The 20416-nt window shown below is 33.1% G+C and overlaps 1 protein-coding gene across 1 annotated transcript; it reads left to right on the top strand.

The window, feature by feature from the left end:
- The first annotated feature begins 3582 nt into the window (after nt 1–3582).
- On the top strand, nt 3583–4738 carry LOC139529127 (zinc finger protein 227-like). The gene has a single exon (XM_071325449.1). The coding sequence runs from the start codon at nt 3678–3680 to the stop codon at nt 4632–4634; it is 957 nt and encodes a 318-aa protein (XP_071181550.1). The 5' UTR covers nt 3583–3677; the 3' UTR covers nt 4635–4738.
- The last annotated feature ends 15678 nt before the right edge of the window (nt 4739–20416 follow it).

Here is a 20416-nt window from a genome sequence, read left to right as displayed (position 1 = left end):
AATCCCATGTACAGAATGAGGATAAATCATGGATATCTATATATTAATAGATCAAAAAAAGAGGGACGAAATATACCAGACGGACAATCAAACTGCCAACGAGGTTCACGTTTTGTTTTTCTTATTTTAATTGCTTCACGGGAATATAATACACGAAATTTTTATATTTAGAGAGCTTATATTTTTCTGCATTTTTTAAACTCGTCTATAAATAAAACTAACCTTTGAAGTACATTATCATAACATTAAAATAAATTGCAAAAAATACCAAGTAGTCCAAGATCAAGATATTTATAAATATCTTCGAAGTTGGGATTGAGAACTTTGTTTTCCTAAAACATATCTTTTTTGTAGTTTAGCAAGGTTCTTAAATTGAAGAAAATACAGTTCTAAAATTTATATTGTTGACTTAAAGTAAGAATTGTATGTATAGTAAAAATAAATGTGGCGTTTGCTCTGTATAAACAACATACATATTCGATTCGTTAAGTTGTCACATATTTATACGCATAATTTCTACATGACGTAATGAAATAAACAGCATCACAATTTTGGGTTTTCCCGAATTTCCAGAATTTGACAAATCTGTGTGCTTTTTCAAAGTGAATAAACAAAGACCCAACTTATGGATAGAGAGGTAAGATACAATTGAATTGTACAAACATATCAATTGTTTTAGTTTCATTTGAGTTTTAACTTATTTCCTGATATTTATTCGTTGACGTAATTTGAAAAGGTTTCATCGAAACTATTTTTACATTTCTCTCATGAACAGTTTCCGGTTAATTGAAAAGTATATATATTCACCAAAGTAGGCATGGGGTTTAAGTATGCATTTCCCTGCAAATATATTATATTTTTCTATGAAAAACTTATTTGTTCATTGAATTACGGTATTACGCTTGCTTCAAACTATAACTTAAGTGTACGGTCTTTAATCATATATATCTCAATTAAACATGTATATCTTGCTTTTAACATTGGGTTGTCGGATTTTTCAGAATTAGTGCCGACCTGTTGAATAATTTGACTCCTTATCAATTTTACTATAACTACTTTAGTTTCTGAAATATAAGTCAAAAACTGCATGTTATCCTTATTTTCTATTTTAGCCGTCACGGTCACGTTTCTTGGCCACAAATGAATCAAATTATATACTTTAAGCAAAATACCATAAGGACCAATATAACACGTTTACATCAAGAGCAAGTAAAAACAACTGAATCACGATCGAGTTTTCGGGCCTTTACTCACAGGCACTTGTTTCTGTCAATATGGGGTTTACTATCCATACCCGTACTAAAATTAAAAATCGAGTGATTTTTTAGTACGGGTATGGATAGTAAACCACATATTGACAGAAACAAGTGCCTGTGCTGAAATGTTATTGAATATAGATATATATATAGTAACAGTATCTATCCGTCACTCCAACTGCCCAAGGCGTTTTGAACGCAAATGCTGTGAAACTGTTTGACAAATATCTTTCAAACTTTGATGGTTTGTATGCCATCATATTTAAAAAAAAACAAAAAAAAAACAGAAAAACACAGATGTGGTAAGATTGCCAATTAGACAACTCCGGCTGCACAAAAGAACAAATGACACAGAAATTAACAGATCTTTATAGGTCACTGTAAAGCCTTCAACAATACGCAAAGCCCATGCCGCATTGTCGGCTTTGAAAGACCCCAAAATCACAAATATGAAACCAAACGACAAAACTGCATGTATATTAATGTAAAAACAACTGAACGAAAAACAAATGTTGAACACAGCAATAAACGACAACTGAATTACAGGCTCCTAACTTGGTACAGACAAATATATACAAAATGTGGCGGGGTTAAACATGTTAGCGGAATCTCAACCCTACCCTTAATTCGGACAGTGATGTAACAGCATAGCATATGAACGAACTATATATGTCCATTCTCAATTTTATAAAATTGTGTTGAAAAGGCTAAATACATATAACAAAACACATGGACCTGACATGGTACTTGCACATTCCAACAACAAAAAGTACATATCTGAGAAGACTCGCAGTCAGTGACAGCTAGTTCAAAGCCAATCAAAAAATCGTGCATCAAGACTAAATTATCAATCACATCCAACATACAATGGATGGATGCAGTGGAAAGACGTCATATAAACAGTTAGAGAAAACCATTACCTTGTTCAACGCCAAGATACATGCGTCGACAGATGGTAGATCCATTAAAGTGCATATGTATATAACAATAGTGTCTAGTCTGCTATTAATTTACGGTAGCAAAATCTATATTTATACCAATAACAAAATGTTGTGTCCTAAGTCAACGGATGCCCCATCTGCACTATCATTTCCATGTTAAGTGGACCGTGAAAATGGGGTATAATCTCTAATTTGGCATTAAGAAGATCATATCATAAGGAACATTGGTACTAAGTTTCAAGCTGATTGGACTTCAACTTCATGAAAAACTTCTCGACCATAATCTTTAACCTACCTGGACCAAAAATCTTTAACCTGAAGCGGGACGAACGAATGGACGGACGAACGAACAGACAGACTGACGCACAGACCAGAAAACATAATGGCATAAATGGGACATAAAACCAATATTCAAATACAGAGATGAATTGCTAACATTTAGAATAAGTTTATTTAAAGGGTCAATAAGCTTATAGCTATGGAAGAATAAAGTACAAGTTTTAAGTTATTTGTGGTAACGAAATCCCTAACTTAATAATTTACCACTAATACACATAAATTACGTTTGTTGAAATCTAAAACCTCACAACAGACACGAGCATAGCGGATGTTAAAAAGGTATTATCAAGAATTCATATTCATTAATTTTTATAAATTTAAAAATAACAGTTTGCAGTATTTGCAATATTCTTCGAATTATAAAGGGGTTTCTTCCTCATGTGTATGTTATAACCGTAGCCGTATTTTGGAATTGTTTACGCAATGCTCTTAGATTATAAATTTATTTAGAATTCTATTTTTCTTTTATTTGAGTGTCAACTGTTTGTCTCTTATAGACGAAACGCGCCTCTGCTATGCAACGTTTTGTCTTGATATAATTTTTTTCCCGCATCAATCGGGTCAATGCATCTGCTGGTTGAAGTTAACTCCCCGAGGTTATTACAAGCCACGTAGTCAACATTTCTGCGTTATCATGATATATCACTGATATAAATGTAAACATAGTCATATTTTTAAACTTACAGTTGGCGTAATTCTGAATTCTTGTAAATCCTAAAGATTTTTTTAACTCAAGCAAAACTATTTACCGTAGTCGTATTTTGGAAAAATCTGTGAAAAATTATTGACCCTCTTCTAATTTATACTTGATTTGGCTATTTAACTTTTTTCTATTCGAGCATCACTGAGAGTCTTATGAAGATGTAACCCGCGTCTGGCATGCAAGATCTTAGGCCTAATACTTTTTTGAACAGGGATAAATGAAAAAAAATCAGACTTCTAGTACAAATGTATGTACACAATACATACTGCTTATAGTTGTAATTATTACATAGTTTACCTACCATCTTTAAATAAATTGGTATTTGTATGTTGTAGATAAAAAACACATCTGTGAACAGACTGTAACACTTAGTTATGTCCAGCAAAGAGGCTACTGCAGACAAAGAGTTTCACCGAAAAAGTTCTTGTCTACGTCAAAATGAAAAATCTTACTGGTAAACAACCTTACAAATGTGATGAATGTTGTAAAGAATTTAGTAGCAAAGGCAATTATAATATACACAAGAAAATCCATACTGGTGAAAAACCTTACAAATGTGATATTTGTGGAAAAGGATTTGTCCAAAACAGTAACTGTAAAGTTCATTTGAGAAAACATACTGGCGAAACACCTTACAAATGTGATAAATGTGGAAAAGTATTTGGTCATAAAGGCAATTATAATATACACAAGAATATCCATACAGGTGGAAAACCTTACAAATGTGATATTTGTGGAAAGGAATTTTGCCAAAAAAATATTTATCAAATTCACATGAGAACACATACTAGCGAAAAAACTTACAAATGTGATGTATGTGATAAGGAATTTGGTCAGAAAGGCAACTATAATGAACACATGAGAATTCATACTGGGGAAAAACATTTTAAATGTGTTTTTTGTGATCAAGAGTTTCACCGAGAAAGCGCCTGTCAAATTCACATGAGAAAGCATACTGGTGAACAACCTTACAGATGTGATGTTTGTGGAAAACAGTTTCGCAGAAAAAGGAATTGTCTAACTCACATGAGAACACATACTGGCGAAAAACCTTACAAATGTGATATTTGTGAAAAAAAGTTTGGCAAAAAAGATAGTTGTCTAATTCACATGAGAACACATACTGGTGAAAAACCTTACAAATGTGATGAATGTGGTAAAGAATTTAGTGCCAAGAGCAACTATAATGTACACATGAAAAAACATACTGGCGAAAAACCTTACGCATGTTATATTTGTGGAAAAGAATTTGGCCAAAGCAGTTCTTGTCGTACACACATGATAACACATACTGGCGAAAAACCTTACAGATGTGATGTATGTGGTAAAGCATTTGGTCACAAAAGCAATCGTAATAAACACATGAAAATCCATACTTGGAAAGATAAGATGTGATATTTTGAAAAAGAGTTGGCAGAATCAGTAATTGTCTGAGACATACAAAAACACATACTGATAAAAGAAGACCTAAAATGTGACGTATGGGTACAAGCTTTAGTTCCGACGGTTATTATCGTAGAGACATTATAACCCATACTTGTGATGAATAATTGCATGCACATTTACCTGTATCGGTAAATAATTTAGTGGAAAAAGTCACTTTTATAGGCACACGAGAATTCATGAAATTTACAAAAGTGGTGTACATGTGTTGAGTGAAGGATTAAGTGACAATAGATACACGAGAAATCATGAATGTTATGATCTTTACAAGTGTGGTATGCGAAAATTCATACATGTGATGACCTTTATACAAGTATGTCCTTCCGATAACGTTCATATAACACTGGTACTCAATTTTGGTAGGAGTATGTCCTTCGGATACATTCATTTAACACTTATACTAAGTTTTTGTAGGAGTATGTCCTTCCGATAATCTTCATATGACACTAGTACGAAGTTTTTGTATGAAATGTCCTTCCGATAACGTTCATATAACTCTGGTACTCAATTTTTGTGGGAATATGTTATTCCGATACATTCATTTACTAAGGTTTTGTAGGAGTACGTCCTTCCGATAACGTTCATATAACACTGGTACTAAGTTTTTGTATTAGTATGTCCTTCCGATAACGTTCTAAAAAGACTTGAACTTACTTATTCTTGGGCTAGACCCAAACAAAACGTACATATAGCACTTTTACTGCCTACTAGAGGTATATGGTAGTATCATGTTTTTTTTTAAAATTATTTGATGCCGTGGGATTGGGATTTTTAGCTTTAATGTAAACCATGTCCGGTTTTAACTTGTATTTACAGCAAAGATAGCCAGTTTTGTGTTCTGTAATATACTGTAACAGTTTAATTTTACATGTCCGGTAGCACCGTTACTTCTCAAAACATCTTCCGAACAATATCTGGACATCGGTGTCGTGGGCATGTACAATTGCCAAACCACACATGAACGTTCTTTAGTCTTCGTAGATCTATTCCAACTTGAAGTCTATTTGAGTCTACGACAAGCAGAACATGATATTTTATACCATTGAATATTGAAGCCATATAGTCATGAAGATCGATTACTTGATTGGTGTTCCGTTAACGTAGCCGCAAAACAAAAACTCGAGAGCTACTTTTGAATATTTCTACAATTTTAAGTAGTTTTCAACTCACAAACACAATAATATTTTCAACATTTATTAAAATATTTTTTTTTTACATTTTTTTATGTGTTACATTTTTGTTTTTCGTTCAATTTTTGTGCATAAAGAAGGCCGTTAGTTTTCTTGTTTGAATTGTTTTACATTGTCATTTCTGGGCCTTTTATAACTGACTATGCGGTATGGGCTTTGCTCATTGTTGAAGGCCGTACGATGACCTATAGTTGATAATTTTTGTGTTATTTTGGTCTCTTGTGCAGAGTTGTCTCATTGACAATCATAACACATCTTCTTTTTTATATTTATATGAGTATATTAAATAAACATGTTTATACCAAGCTAAGTCAGTTTATATATTGTTTTTCGTCTGACTATACAAAAGGCGAGGAGAGTTACTTTGATAGATCAGGTTGACTGATAAGCTGTCTATATAAAGTAATGGGACAATGCATGGCATGAAGACATCACCAAATCACCGTATGCAATACTCAAAAAGGCATCCAGAGCTTACCATATAGTCATCAACTACCCACCAACAGGCCGTGAACTTTGGTTGGCTCTTAACTCAAATCCAAGAGCACAACAAAATGTCAAAATATTCTATTCAAACTGGGTGACCTGTGAGAAAAACATTGAAATTTTCCAAAGAAATACACACACCCCTCAACTTTTAATAAGGAGATTTGGTATTAATGCAAATGAGTCAACTATCCACAGGGGCTTGTTTAGTATAGGATAGCAATCGCCATTGACAGTAAAATCTCGTCTGACCCACTAAACAAGCCCCTGTGAACTATCCCACAAAGTTCAAATGTAGAGGATGTGAGCAGTTATATAAAGGCAACCATATAATCTTTAACAATGAAAAAAACATACGGTATTGTCGGCTACAATAGTTCATGAATTGAAAAATATGAAACAGTTCAATTGAGAAAAATAAAGGCCTATTTTAAAACAACATGAATTACGAAAAACACATATAAAAGACATCAACAAACGACAACCACTGAACTACATGCTCCTGAGTTGGAGCAGGCACATGCAATATATTGTGGCGTTTAACATGCTTGTAAACAGCTGGGACAGTTTTGTTACAGCACAGCATAAGAACAAACTATACAAATCATAAAATATTCAGAATCTTTTCACTAATTCATTATGATCTCTTATATATGGAGAAAGAATAAAAAAAACCTAACAATTCCAGGATTTTATTGTGAGCCTGTGCATGTATGGCGACACATGTCACCATCCTTATATATTTTTTAGATAAATTGCTTCAAAGTTGACCGATATGCATAGAATTTGGCAGAAAAAGGATGACATTACTTAATATAGAGTAACGTTTTTTTTATTTCCCCTGTCTGGTTTCGTAAATTTCCTATCAATTCTAACTGATTTAGTTTTATTTCCAACTAACAGGGTGGATCTGAGATTCAGCTTTCAAAATTTCATTGGGTGAACAGTGATTTTCAAGTACAATTTGAATTGATTGATTTGAGGTTGCAAAATGTCCGGTGGCAAATATTTCAGGCATGTTCAGGACCATACAATACATTTTGAAATTATTGTGTAAAAAAAACCCACACATTTATAGATCTAATGCAGCCATCAAAAAGGTTACAAAAAACATCCCATCAGTTGTAAAAGTGAAAGATAAAATAATACATGTTTTAATGTAGTATATTCTCTGTATATAATGTAAACGTTTGGGTAGTGTGCATAGTTGCAGACAAACCTTGCAAATTGTATGTATTAAATTTAAGTTCAATTAACATTCTGTCGTTGCTTAACGTCCAGTGGCAAATATTTCATGCATATTCAGGACGATACCAATTGTGTACTAACTTTTATGGTGATAAGTATTGTGTAAAAGTTTCATAACATTTTGTTGAGGCAAACTAAAGAAAGAAATACAAAACAAAAAATTCAGCAACTTTTTTCCTCTATAAAGAGGCATTGCATAGAACAGTGAAAGTGACACCACCAAAATTCAAAGTTGATCTGTATTTGGTGGTTTTAAGCATTGTGTATAATTTTAATAACATCTGGTAAAGACAAACTAAAGTTAGAGAACATAAACGGAAAATTCAGCAATTTTTCTATCTGTAAAGGGGCATAACTCTTGGACGGTTTAAGTGACACCACCAAAATTCAAACTAAGTCTGTGTTTTATGGTAATAAGCAATGTGATTAAGTTTCATAACATTTGGTTGAGGCAAACTAAAGATAGAGAACAGAAACCAACTTTGGGACGTACTGAAGGACGGACAAGGGTAAACCTTAATGCCGCCTCCGCCACTGCGGGGGCATAACAATGTGTAAATATAGCAATTGATTTAATTAGGCAAAATTCAATGAATGGTCATTGCACATGGTTGTCATAAAGGTTTGAGAATCAAAACAGTATATAATAGTTAGGACCAGCAAATTGTCCTCAAGGCCACAAGTAAAATATGTTTTGAGAACCATAAAAAAAATCGATTATTCTGCCGTATACAAATAATAATCAGTTAGGTTTTTAAAAATAATAATAATAGACAAGCTGTCCTTTTCCACCATATGCAATAGAAACATTGACAAATTCTTGCACAGTTTAATGTAGATCGTTGGTATATTTTTCCTGAGATAGAACATGTAGAATTTGTATGCCCCCACCGTAGCAAAGAGGGCATTAAGTTGTACCCTTGTCCGTAAGTACGTCCGTTCCAGAGTTATACCATAAAAAGTGCTGACTTTTTTGTTTCCGTTCTCTAACTTAAGTTCATGAAGTTTGCCACAACCAACTGTTTTGAAACTTATACACAATGCTTATTTCCATAAAATTCAGAACAGTTAGAATGTTATTGGTTTAACATGTACTGTCAATTAGTTATGCCCCTTATAAATTGGAAAAAAATGCTGAATTTTCCGTTTCCGTTCTCTCTTTTTCGTCTGTCTGACATAGTTCATCTTACACTGACCTCATTTTCTTAGAACATTGATAATGTTAAGTTAATGTGATACTTGTATTAAAATCTTTACATAACACTTACAGAGTTTCAAAAGTAATTCAATGATAAATAAAACCAACCAGACATTTCAGGGTGAACCTTCTTGCTTAGCAGATCTTAGTCTAGGTTTAAAGTTTTTAAAGCATCAATCTGTTTCAAAAACCAACAATGAGTTGCATTAAATTGTTCCTGTAACTTTTTATAGCCATTTTGAAAGACAAAGTATCCTGAGCTATTTTTTTTAAAATGTTCATTAAGATTTGTTTTTCTAGATAATCATGTTATGCTCATTGTTGAAGGATATACGGTGACCTGTGGTTGTTTATTTCTATGTCTTTGCTCTCTGGCGGAGAGTTAATTGTCTCATTGACAATTACAACACATCGTCTTATTTTTATACATAGACTTACTAGTAATTAAGTTTTGGATTCAACATTAATCTTTTTCACTGACAGCATCAGTCTTTGATACGACAACGGGTTATGCGTATTACCAATTTTTTTTAAACTTCTGAGAAATCTTACATATATAAGATTGAAGGGAGGGGGTACATATGCTGCCCTCAACTTTAGAAGTTGTGTTATGCTTAAATTCTTAAAATACTTAGTTCACAAGTAAACTAAATGAGATACCACGTTTTTTTCCAACAAATTTTATAATTTTGAAAAAAAAAAAAAAAAAATCGAAAAAAGGGGGGTGGACCATACCCAGAGTGATGATTTTTCATTTGGTACAAGTCTATCTTCATTTACTATATATTTTTGTTTAAAATTAACAAATGCGTGTCAGAATTGCACATATAAATGGAATATTTTAGCTTTTTAAGTTACTAAATGTTTGATTATTCATCTGATTGTTAATCTGAATTTTGGTGAAAATTGACAATTTTTGACTAAAATTCTTTTTTTAAAGAAAAAAAAAACGCACGACTTTCTTTTTATTTTATGAATATATAGAATGTGGTCTTTCAAAATTTGTCAATGACATTTCATGGTATTGTTGGTCTTGGGAGATAAACAGATTTAAAATTTAGGAGTTTTTGAAATTTTTCATTTTCGAAATTTTTAAATGGTTGCTATGAATACAAACTATTTAGTAAATTCACAATTTTAATGTTTTTGTATAGTTTGGTTTTTTTTTTGTCAATACTGTAAATATACATATTGTTTGTATTGATTAACAATATTTCTTGGGACTTTAAATTCCCTTATTTTATATTTTCAAAAAGAGTCTTTTTTCACATATTCAAGCAAAATGTTGATTTGATGGTTACCATGGCAACGGGCATAATACAGGGGAAATAAAGACAGAATTTTACTCATCTACCAAAGTTCTTATGTTATAGGGCAAAAAAAAATACTTCTGTGACATGTCAGGAATCACCTTCTGCATGATTTTTACAAAGACAGGTACTTAACAGGACTCTACTAGGGCAATATTCTGTTAACTTCAAATGGGTAACTCATTCATAACAATCATAACAAATATAATACTTGGGGGTATGATTAGAACAGCCAAAACAAATCATTCTGTTGACAATCAGCTGATATGCAATGTATTTGTATTACGCAACAGGTGTGTACTCAAAGCATTTAAAGTACATGAATTTAGAATTTGTGTTACTCTTACCTGACCACTAGAAACATCAAAGGGTCCAAAAGCTGATCGGAATACACAATTTAGACCATTTTCAAGGAAGTAAAGCAGACCTATGCATCCATAATGGAATAGGACATTATACATTCAATTTAGGAGAAAAATCTAAGTTTTAATATAATGTAAATACAATACAATCTTGGAGGAAATTGCCATGTATGTTAACCACAGGAAACACAAATTGATAATTTAACATATTTTTAAGATCTTTTTAAGTAAAAAGTCATCGAAAGTAAAACAAACTCTAAATGCCTTGTTTTTAAGAACCTGTTTTTTTTTAGATTTCTTTTTTTTTAAAATAAAAATGCATTAATTATTTTGATAAGGATCATAAGTTGTTTTTTTAAATTAATGATTAAATATTAATTATATTAAATTTTGATTTCGTATTTTCGAGAACAATGTGTCTAAAAAAAATGAGCTACAAGATTTTTTGGAATAAAAATAATAATATTTTAAAAGAATATGATCTACACCAACCTGTAATATGTTGTTGTTTTGTTGTAAATCTGAACCCCTTTTCTCTAAATTCATTATCCAGTTATTCCTCTTCATACGACATCTTGCTGCTGCAGCTCTGATTAAGAGTGAAATTAAAAATCATTTAATCATAGCTTTTAATAAACATTTTAAACCAGATGCTCCGCAGGGTGCAGCTTTATACGACCAGTGAAAATCTCCCCCAGCACCGCCCAGGCATGCCATTGGAGTATATTATAGCTCAAACGAATGCTAAGGGTGTCTACTACATGCCTGAATATTTACTTATAATAAAATATGTCAATGTAAGCCAACAAAAATATTTATTCGAACCCTACCCACCAATTTTAATATCCAGACGCCAATATTGACCATACTAACCCCAGATCTTTTCACCCTAGGGACCAAACTGAGCTTATTATTGGTCTATTCTAGGTGTCATTTTCATCGTAAAGGCCTTAAATCTTCCCCCAGTCATGCCATTGGGGTATATTCTAGCTCAAACTAATGCTTAGGGTATCTACTAGTCTACATGCCTGAATCTTTATTTATACTTAAATATGTGGACGTTTACGCAATTTGTTGCCCTCCGATCACATGAATTTTGCCGGAGGTGAAGTTCTAAATGAAATATTACTTGGTAATTGTTTTTAAAACTAAACAAATTCTGACATATTATTTTAACCATGACCAGAACTTTATTTTAACAGAAGCACTGGGCAATCATATAGTATTCAATCAGGAAAACAAAAATAGTGATTTAACATGTCTAGAAGGGGACGATAAATGGCTGACCCGTGTTAAGAGAGAGCCATATCTCTTGCACGCTAAAGACACCCTTGTAGATTTCGAAAAAGAGCAGGCTAATGCCACTAAAAGGCAGCACTCGCACCCGCAAAGTGGAAAGGGGTTAATATAAGTTGAAAAACTTGTTTCCCAATCCACTACAAATAAATGTTTAAACTAAACATGTCAAGAGAAGAAATGAAGCAACTTTTTCATATATATATAAAAAATATGTAGCCAGTAGAATTTTGTCTCGTGAAAAACTGATTTTAAATCTGTTTTAATTTAATTATAATGTTTAATTGTTGATTGACCTAGAATAAAATTATTTATAGAACCTTTGCATAAATTTCCTAAATGAACGTACATTATAGTGCTGTCGAAATCACTATTTTTGCTGCCATGAAATATTGAATATGAATCTGTCATTATTTGTAGTTTTTTTAAGACTTAATATCACGGACTTTGATTAAAAACAATTTGTATCATAAGTACAGTAAAATGCTCTGCTGAACTGTAGAATTTTAATGTTTTGTTTCATAGACCACCGGAGTACTGCATCATTCTTATCTTTACCCATTCCTATCGGGTAGTGAAACTTGAGTTTGAAATTAGAAAGATTAAAATTGTGCACAATTATCTGATCTTTTGTGGGTTTATGTTGTTCAAGGTAATTTTCGGTGCAGTGCTATGGGGGCTGTTATTTTCTTTTCATTTGTTATTTTTTACTCTGTGTTACAGGACCTTGTACCTTTTGTATTGCCCCTTGACATCTCCTGCTTCTGTTTAAACCTTTACCACTAATATCTCATCTGTTTTATATAAAATAGTCTCATTCCTGGAATTTATTATACAGGAATTCATTTTAATATCAGTTTTTTTTATAAGCATATAAACTGCTTGGTCTCTTCAAACATGGTTTCTATGGTGTAGTAAGATAGTACTATGATACTATATGGTCTATCTATTGAAACATGCTTGGTATAATTGTTTTTTATGGTGTGGTAAGATAGTACTATGATGTTAGATGGTGTATCTATTGAAACATGCTTGGTATATATGGGCTTTATGGTGTAGTAAGATAGTACTATAATGTTAGATGGTATATCTATTGAAACATTCTTTATATGATTGTTTTTTATGGTGTAGTAAGATAGTTCTATGATGTTAGATGGTGTATCTATTGAAACATCCTTGGTATAATTGGTTTTTATTGTGTAGTGAGATAATACTATGATGTTATATTGTCTATCTATTGAAACATCCTTGGTATAATTGGTTTTTATTGTGTAGTTAGATAATACTATGATGTTAATTTCTTAGGTTTTTGAAGATAAGTACTTATACAGACTACATAACTTGCGACTGACTATCTTTTAGGTTTCCGAGCATGATCACCAAGAAGACCAGGAAACAATTGACTCTGTATCAATAAGACAAAGAATGGTAAATCATGTATCTGCAAATCCAGAGGTCTCCGGAAGACAGGCTTATGACAATGTTGTTCAGCAAGTCCCACGGAATGAACGGGATAGTATCCCAACATACGATTGCCTAAGATCATCACTTGACAGGACAAGAAGGAAACACATTCCCCCAATCCCAGCCACAATAAATGATGTGGCTATCAACGGGCGCTGGTGTCTTACCAAAGATGGTGATCAATTCCTAAGTAAACTAGATAATGGTTGGGGAATTGCTGTTTTCTGCACTAGGGAGGCACTTATGTGTTTGGGAGATTGTAATGACACATATAAAGATGCTACTTTTAAGTCTGTCCCGCGTCCATATATGCAATTTTTGACAATACACGGGTTCTACCGTGACAGGGTAAAACCATTTGTTTATGCTTTAATAACAGATAAGCATATTGGCAGCTATCGACAGATTACGAGACACATTAAACGGTGTTACAGAAGGTTAACCGACAATGATTTATCGCCACAAAACATTGTTTCAGATTTCGAGACCGGAATGATAACTGCAGCGGAAACAGAAATTCCCCAAGCTAGGATGTGTGGCTGTTTCTTTCATTTCTGCAGAAGTATTTGGAGGCGACTTCAGAAAGAGGGACTTCGAAATGCCTTTAACAGACGTCTTGCACTGAGGAGACTGTGTGAGAAAAATGATGGCCATAGCGTATCTTCCATTGGCGGTGGTTCGACAAAATTTCCAGTTGTTTCGTCAAGATGCAACTACTCCATGACTATGTCACAATTGTCCAGGTTTAAGGGAGCTATTAACTTATTTCCAACGAAATTACCTAAATGGACAGTTTAGCCCAGTTATTTGGAATGTCTACCAAAGAAATATGGACAATAGGACAAACAATCATGTCGAATGTAAGTATATACATGTATGACAAATTAAATCATAAAAGCATATGCTTTAATGACACTCCGTTACGGTATGTATCCCCATTCTATGTAGTATTAATAATTTGATTTATCAGTATTAATGGCCCCAATAAAAAAAAATGGAAAGCGATTCTGTCGCTTATGATCAGCCGTTGTTTTTCATAAAAGCTTCCGTGTAACAATCATACCCGAAATTCAGAAAGCAAAAATGCTTAAATTCAGTATCTCATGATTGTAAGAGTTTTACTTTTGTATTTCACTGAATATAAAAATGAAATGTGTTATTTAATCCTTGCTAACTACTAAATCAGAATTGGGTCACAAAAAAAACTTTCTGTTTTTCCTTTGAAAATTCATTATAAATATTTTTCAGCTTTCAACAAGAGATGGAACGCAGTAGTTGGCAGACGTCATCCAAACTTGTGGTACTTTTTGAAGAAGTGAAAAACAGAAGAGAGAAGGGGAGCCTTGTCCGTTGCAGCCGTTAGACGAGGCGATCGACCACCCGTTCGAAAGAGGAAGTACCGCCTTCTTCAAGAAAGGATAGATCGTTTAACGAATTCCTACAGAAATGGACAGACAACACTTAATCAGTACTGGGACGCCATGGTGTACACTGTTGCCCAATTTAACTGAAATGACTGAGACGTTTAGCCGTTTGTCGGTGGTGTAATAAAAATTGAAATAAAACATATCTTACAAGTTTGTGTTCGTAGTTCTAAAAAGTCCAGCAGAACGTGACATTCTTAATTGACCTTAAGACCAGTCATATACGCATCTACATTTATTTCAAATCTGAGTTTACTGTGGCTTTCATCTATTACACCCATCCTCCTTTTTTACGATTGTACATGGGCATAATATTGTCTAGTTCGTTCGTCTGTCCGTTCATTCGTACGACCGATTGTCCAGATGTTCGTTTGTCCGTAAGTTCGTTCGTCTGTTCATGCGAACAGATTTTTAGTCAATGTGGTTTATTATGAAGCAGTACTCGTATCAACTTGAAACTTAGTACACATGTTCCTTTGGTGAGGTTTTTATTAATTGTATGATAAATTGGTTTTTATCTCAGTCTTATTGTTCACTTAAAATAGAATTGGCATAATTTTTAAAAAGTACATTGCAAGGTTAAAGTTAGTTAAGGCCGTAAGATGGCCTATAATTGTTAATTACTGTGTTATTTGGTCTCCTGTGAAGAGTTGTCTCATTGGAAATTACATCACATCTTTTTGTATTTAGTGTCTCACTTGCGACTTCTGTAACAGAAAGAGAGACTGGGATAGTTCAGATTTTTGCAATGTTAATTTCACTTTTATTATAAGTAATATGTTAACTATATTTGGAGTATGGAATGATTGTATATCTGGCCTTTGTCTTTCATTTATTTGTACATTTATTTGGCCGTTAGTTTTCTCGTTTGAATTTTTTTACATTTGTTATTTCGGGGCCTTTTATAGCTGACTATGCTTCATGGGCTTTGCTCATTGTTGAAGGCCGTACGGTGACCTATAGTTAATTTCTGTGTCATTGGTCTCTTGTTTAGAGTTGTCTCATTGGCAAGTACACCAAATCTCCTTTTTTATATATACACGTTTGTCTGAAAGGGTATATCTCACCTCGACCTCATGTGTGTGTGTGTGGGGGGGGGGGGGGGGGGGTGGGGGGGGGGGTCGTTGGTTTGGACCCCCTTTTTTTGGCCGATCAATGATTTGTATCGGGACATGTACCTTGGGTTGGGAACACAGACACCCCCTTTTTTAAATGGCTGGATCCGCCCCTGACATTGATCAATTAAATTTAACGTTATACAGGTAAGACATGTCAGTGTGTCCACACTTGTTTTTCAAGGTAGTGGAAAATGATCGAGTGTCGAACTATTGAGTGTCGGACTATTGAGTGTCGGACTATCGAGTGTCGGACTAATGAGTGTCGGACCAATGAGTGTCGGACTAATGAGTGTCGGACCAATGAGTGTCGGACTAGTGTGTGTCGGACTATCGGGACGACCCCTTTTTCAGTACAACCTAGAAAATTGGCAAGTTTATTCTCTTGAAAACCATCTATTTGGTAACTTAAAACAAGCTTAACATTTTATCTAAACCTGCAAATCCATAGACAGACATTCACCTCTGAGGCAAGCATTCTGTGATTAATATAAGATGTTGACAACTATTGGAAAAGAGAGAAAGAGAATCTTAAATCATGCTAAAGAAAAGACTGTAACTCATGCCTCGACAAAAGAAAAATGAATTTTACAAAAAATAGTGAAATCGAATCATCAATGCACATAGGGAGAGAAACATGTATAGTATATTATACTCTTTTTTTTGTTTGCTGGTGGTTTGTACCACAGGATTTTGTAAGTGTCTCTTGTGGTAAGAGCCATAGGTTCTTTATCACTAGCCTGCTTTGTAGTTGAAAAGACAGCTGAGTGTGTAAGTATTTCTGCCAGTACATAGCCTCTTCAGTATTCAAGACTTCTACAATACTTCCCAGTGACAGCACATTGTAACTAGAACCTTGCATCCTAGGCATTATTGTAAAGGATCTCAGAGCAACAAGGACCCTGGTGATGCAGTGTGTAGGCCCATCGTCGTGTGGACACCCCCTTACACTCATCAATACTGCCCCAACTATGGTAAATTATAGTACCACTGCCTTGTGGTTAGATCTTGGAAGATCAAAGGCTATGGGAGCAAATAAATACCAAATAATAACAAAGGTTCTTTCATCGACGATCCCGCCGGCCAGGAACAACCAACTAAAACGAGTTAACTCGGGTCAAACTACATTAAATACCAAATATGTAGTGGAAAAAAGTTGGAAACCTGTGTCCAATCCTATGCTCAGAAGACCCTCTCCAGAGGTATACTTGTTAAAAAAAAAAGAGGCTCTCAAGAGCCTGAATCGCTCACCTGGTAAACAATGCCTTCGGCCATGTTTTTTGACGAAATAGAAAATAAAACACACACTTATACACCCTACTGATCATTCAAATGAAGTTTGGTTGAATTTGGTTGAGTAGTTTTAGAGGAGAAGATTTTTTAAAGTTAGCAAATATGATGAACAAATTGTGAAAAATTGTCATAAAAGGACAATAACCCCTTAAGGGGTCAATTGACAATTTTGGTCATATTATTTGTATTTATATATTAAACTTATTTGTAGATCTTACTTTGCTGATCATTTTTGCTGTTTACAGTTTATCTTTAACTATAATAATATTCAAGATAATGACCAAAAACTGCAAAATTTCCTTAAAATTACCAATTAAGTGTCAGCAACCCAACAATGGGTTGTTTGATTCATCTGAAAATTTCAGGGCTGATAGATCTGGACCTAATGAACATTTTTACCCCTTGTCAGATTTGCTTTAAATGCTTTATTTTTTGAGATATAAGCCAAAAACTGCATTTGACCCCTATGTTCTATTTTAAGTAAAGGCGGCCATGTTTTTTGACGGATCAAAAATCGAGGCACAAACTTTGTGCAAGATAATCTAAGGAACAATCATGCTCAAGTTTCATCCAAATCCATTCAGTAGTTTCAGAGGAGAAGATGTTTGAAAAATTGTTAACGATGACAGACGACGACAACAGACGCCAAGTGATGAGAAAAGCTGCTCACATTTCATTTTAGGAAAGGTGAGCTAAAAACTGCAAAATTTCCTAAAATTACCAATTCAGGGGCAGCAACCTAGCAACGTGTCGTTCGATCCATCTGAATATTTCAGGGCAGATAGATTTTGACCTGATAAACAATTCAACCACAGTCAGATTTGATCTTAATGCTTTGGTTTTTGACATTTTACCCCTATGTTCTACTTTTAGCCGTGGCAGCCATCTTGTTTGGATGGCCGGGTCACCGGACACATTTTTTAAACTAGATACCCAAAAGATGATTGTGGCCAAGTTTGGATTAATTTGGCCCAGTAGTTTCAGAGGAGAAGATTTTTGTAAAAGATTACTAAGATTTACGAAAATTGGTTAAAATTTGACTATAAAGGGCAATAACTCCTAAAGGGGTCAACTGCAGACTTGGGGTAATTGTAATTGTAATCGTTAATCAGCTGTAATTGATTACTATTTTTCATGTAATCAGTGTAATCATTAATCAGCCAAAAATATGATTTACATGTAATTTATTTAATCAATTACTTTTCAAAATACCCTGTAATCATGATTACTTTTTGATTACATTCTGATTAAAATGAAAAAAAAATCTAAATTTGTGTTTTTGGTCATTAAATGAACCTCTTTTTTATTCATATATGATAAATTTTAAACATATTAAAATGGTTTGGTTACTTCAAGCATGTCTACTTCAGTAAAAAATAAAGTTACAGTATTGAAAAATCATCATTAGCCTAAGTAGAGACATATAATACAATTATATACCTTTTTGGTAAAAGATATTGTACCGTATGACATTTGCGCCGATTTTGAAAATTTTCATTCCTTCATTTGCGCCGATTTAATTTTTTCATTTGCGCCGATTTTACATACATGTATATTCATTGTTTTATAATGATCTTCATATTAATATTTGATAATAACTGTTATATATTCAAGTAATACTTTTTTTTAACCCTGAATTTTAATCTTTTGTGATTTTTGTCAACTTTGAATGATATTTTTGCCTAATTGGATTTACAGGTAAGTTACAGGTAAGTTAATACTTTTACATGGGGTGAGCACAGAGTATAAAGACAAATCAAGTGACATTGCAATTGGTAAATGGCTATCCCAATGTTTCGGGTTACCATTCCTTTCCCTAAATAAAATCTATGACTGCTCACGTTTGACATTGTCTGACGCTCCGCTACTTCTGATGACAAACGTCATACATTCTTAGACAACGTACAAGTACACATTCCATAACGGTCAACCAATTCGTGATGGCGTCCATAAAATTAACGAAGGGATGATTTTAACTGCACCATTTGGAACTCCTTGTTTAATAGCTTCCTTGTGAGAAAATGCGAATTCTAGAAATGCCCCCACCAGTACGTATGCCAAACAAAGAAAAGATGGCCTTCGTTATCGACAATTACGCCAAATATAGAAGAGACGAAATCATAAAAAAGGAATATATTAGATGTGTTGCCTCTACATACTCGGCAAGAACAGATTTATGATTTGAATGTATTCCGTTTTTATGGATTTGAATGCTGTACATATATTTTTGATTCGTCATTTTAGTATAAACAAAGTGCTTTTATCTTAGGTTTTTACTTCTTGATTTTAAGCAGGAGACAACAGTTATATACATGTCATGATTGACAATTCATAACATATGTACAACTCGCTAACGGAAGAGGTCTTTAACGATAAATGAAAATAACATTACTGGTATGGAGAGTTGTCTCATTGGCACTCATACCACATCTTCTTATATCATTTCACCTGTAATTTACCTGTAAAAAAATCGGCGCAAATGAAAGAAATAGCTGTAGGGAAATATATATGATAAAAGATAAATCAGACATGAAAATTTATCTAATTAGCACAAACTAAATTAAAAGTTGGACAAATATGTTGTTTAAATTTTTTTTGTATTTGGACTGGACATGTAAAATGCAATGATTTTTAGTACTTACATATTGTTTACAATTTGATTAAACATTTCTTTTAAAATTTAACATAGTTTTAACTGGTAACTTTATTTCATCCACATTTAAACTTCCATAAACTGCAACTTGGAATACATATAAATTATGAAAGAGGTCAGAAGACGAACAAAAAAACTCTTGATTATGATATATCGTTATTAAATTTAATTCAAAATAATTCAGAGATCATTGGTGATAAAGTACTAGTGTAATGTATATATAAGTAGTGAAATTTGGTGTTTATTTAAATAAATGAAGTTTAATTTGAAGTTATCATTTTATAATTGAACCAAATAAAATACTTTCTCAAAAATGCTATAGTTATGAACGTTTATTCATTCACATCATTCAAAATGTTTTGTTTTTAAATTCATTGTAATCAGATGTAATCATGATTACTTTGCCAATGTAATCATTAATTTAATCAGATACTTTCAGAAACGATGTAATCATTAATTTAATTTAATCGTACAAATGACAAAGTAATTGTAATTTAATCAATTACATTGAAAGTAATCAGACCCATCTCTGGTCAACTGACCATTTCGGTCATGTTGACTTATTTGTAAATCTAACTTTGCTGAACATTATTGCTGTTTACAGTTTATCTCTATCTATAACAAATTAATATTCAAGATAATAACCAAAACAGCAAAATTTCCTTAAAATTACCAATTCAGGGGCAGCAACCCAA

Source organism: Mytilus edulis, chromosome 6, assembly GCF_963676685.1.
Source record: "Mytilus edulis chromosome 6, xbMytEdul2.2, whole genome shotgun sequence".
NCBI classification, from domain to species: Eukaryota; Metazoa; Mollusca; class Bivalvia; order Mytilida; family Mytilidae; genus Mytilus; species Mytilus edulis.
The sequence above is the reverse complement of the archived record's forward strand: the minus strand, read 5'-3'. Positions and strand labels throughout refer to the sequence as shown.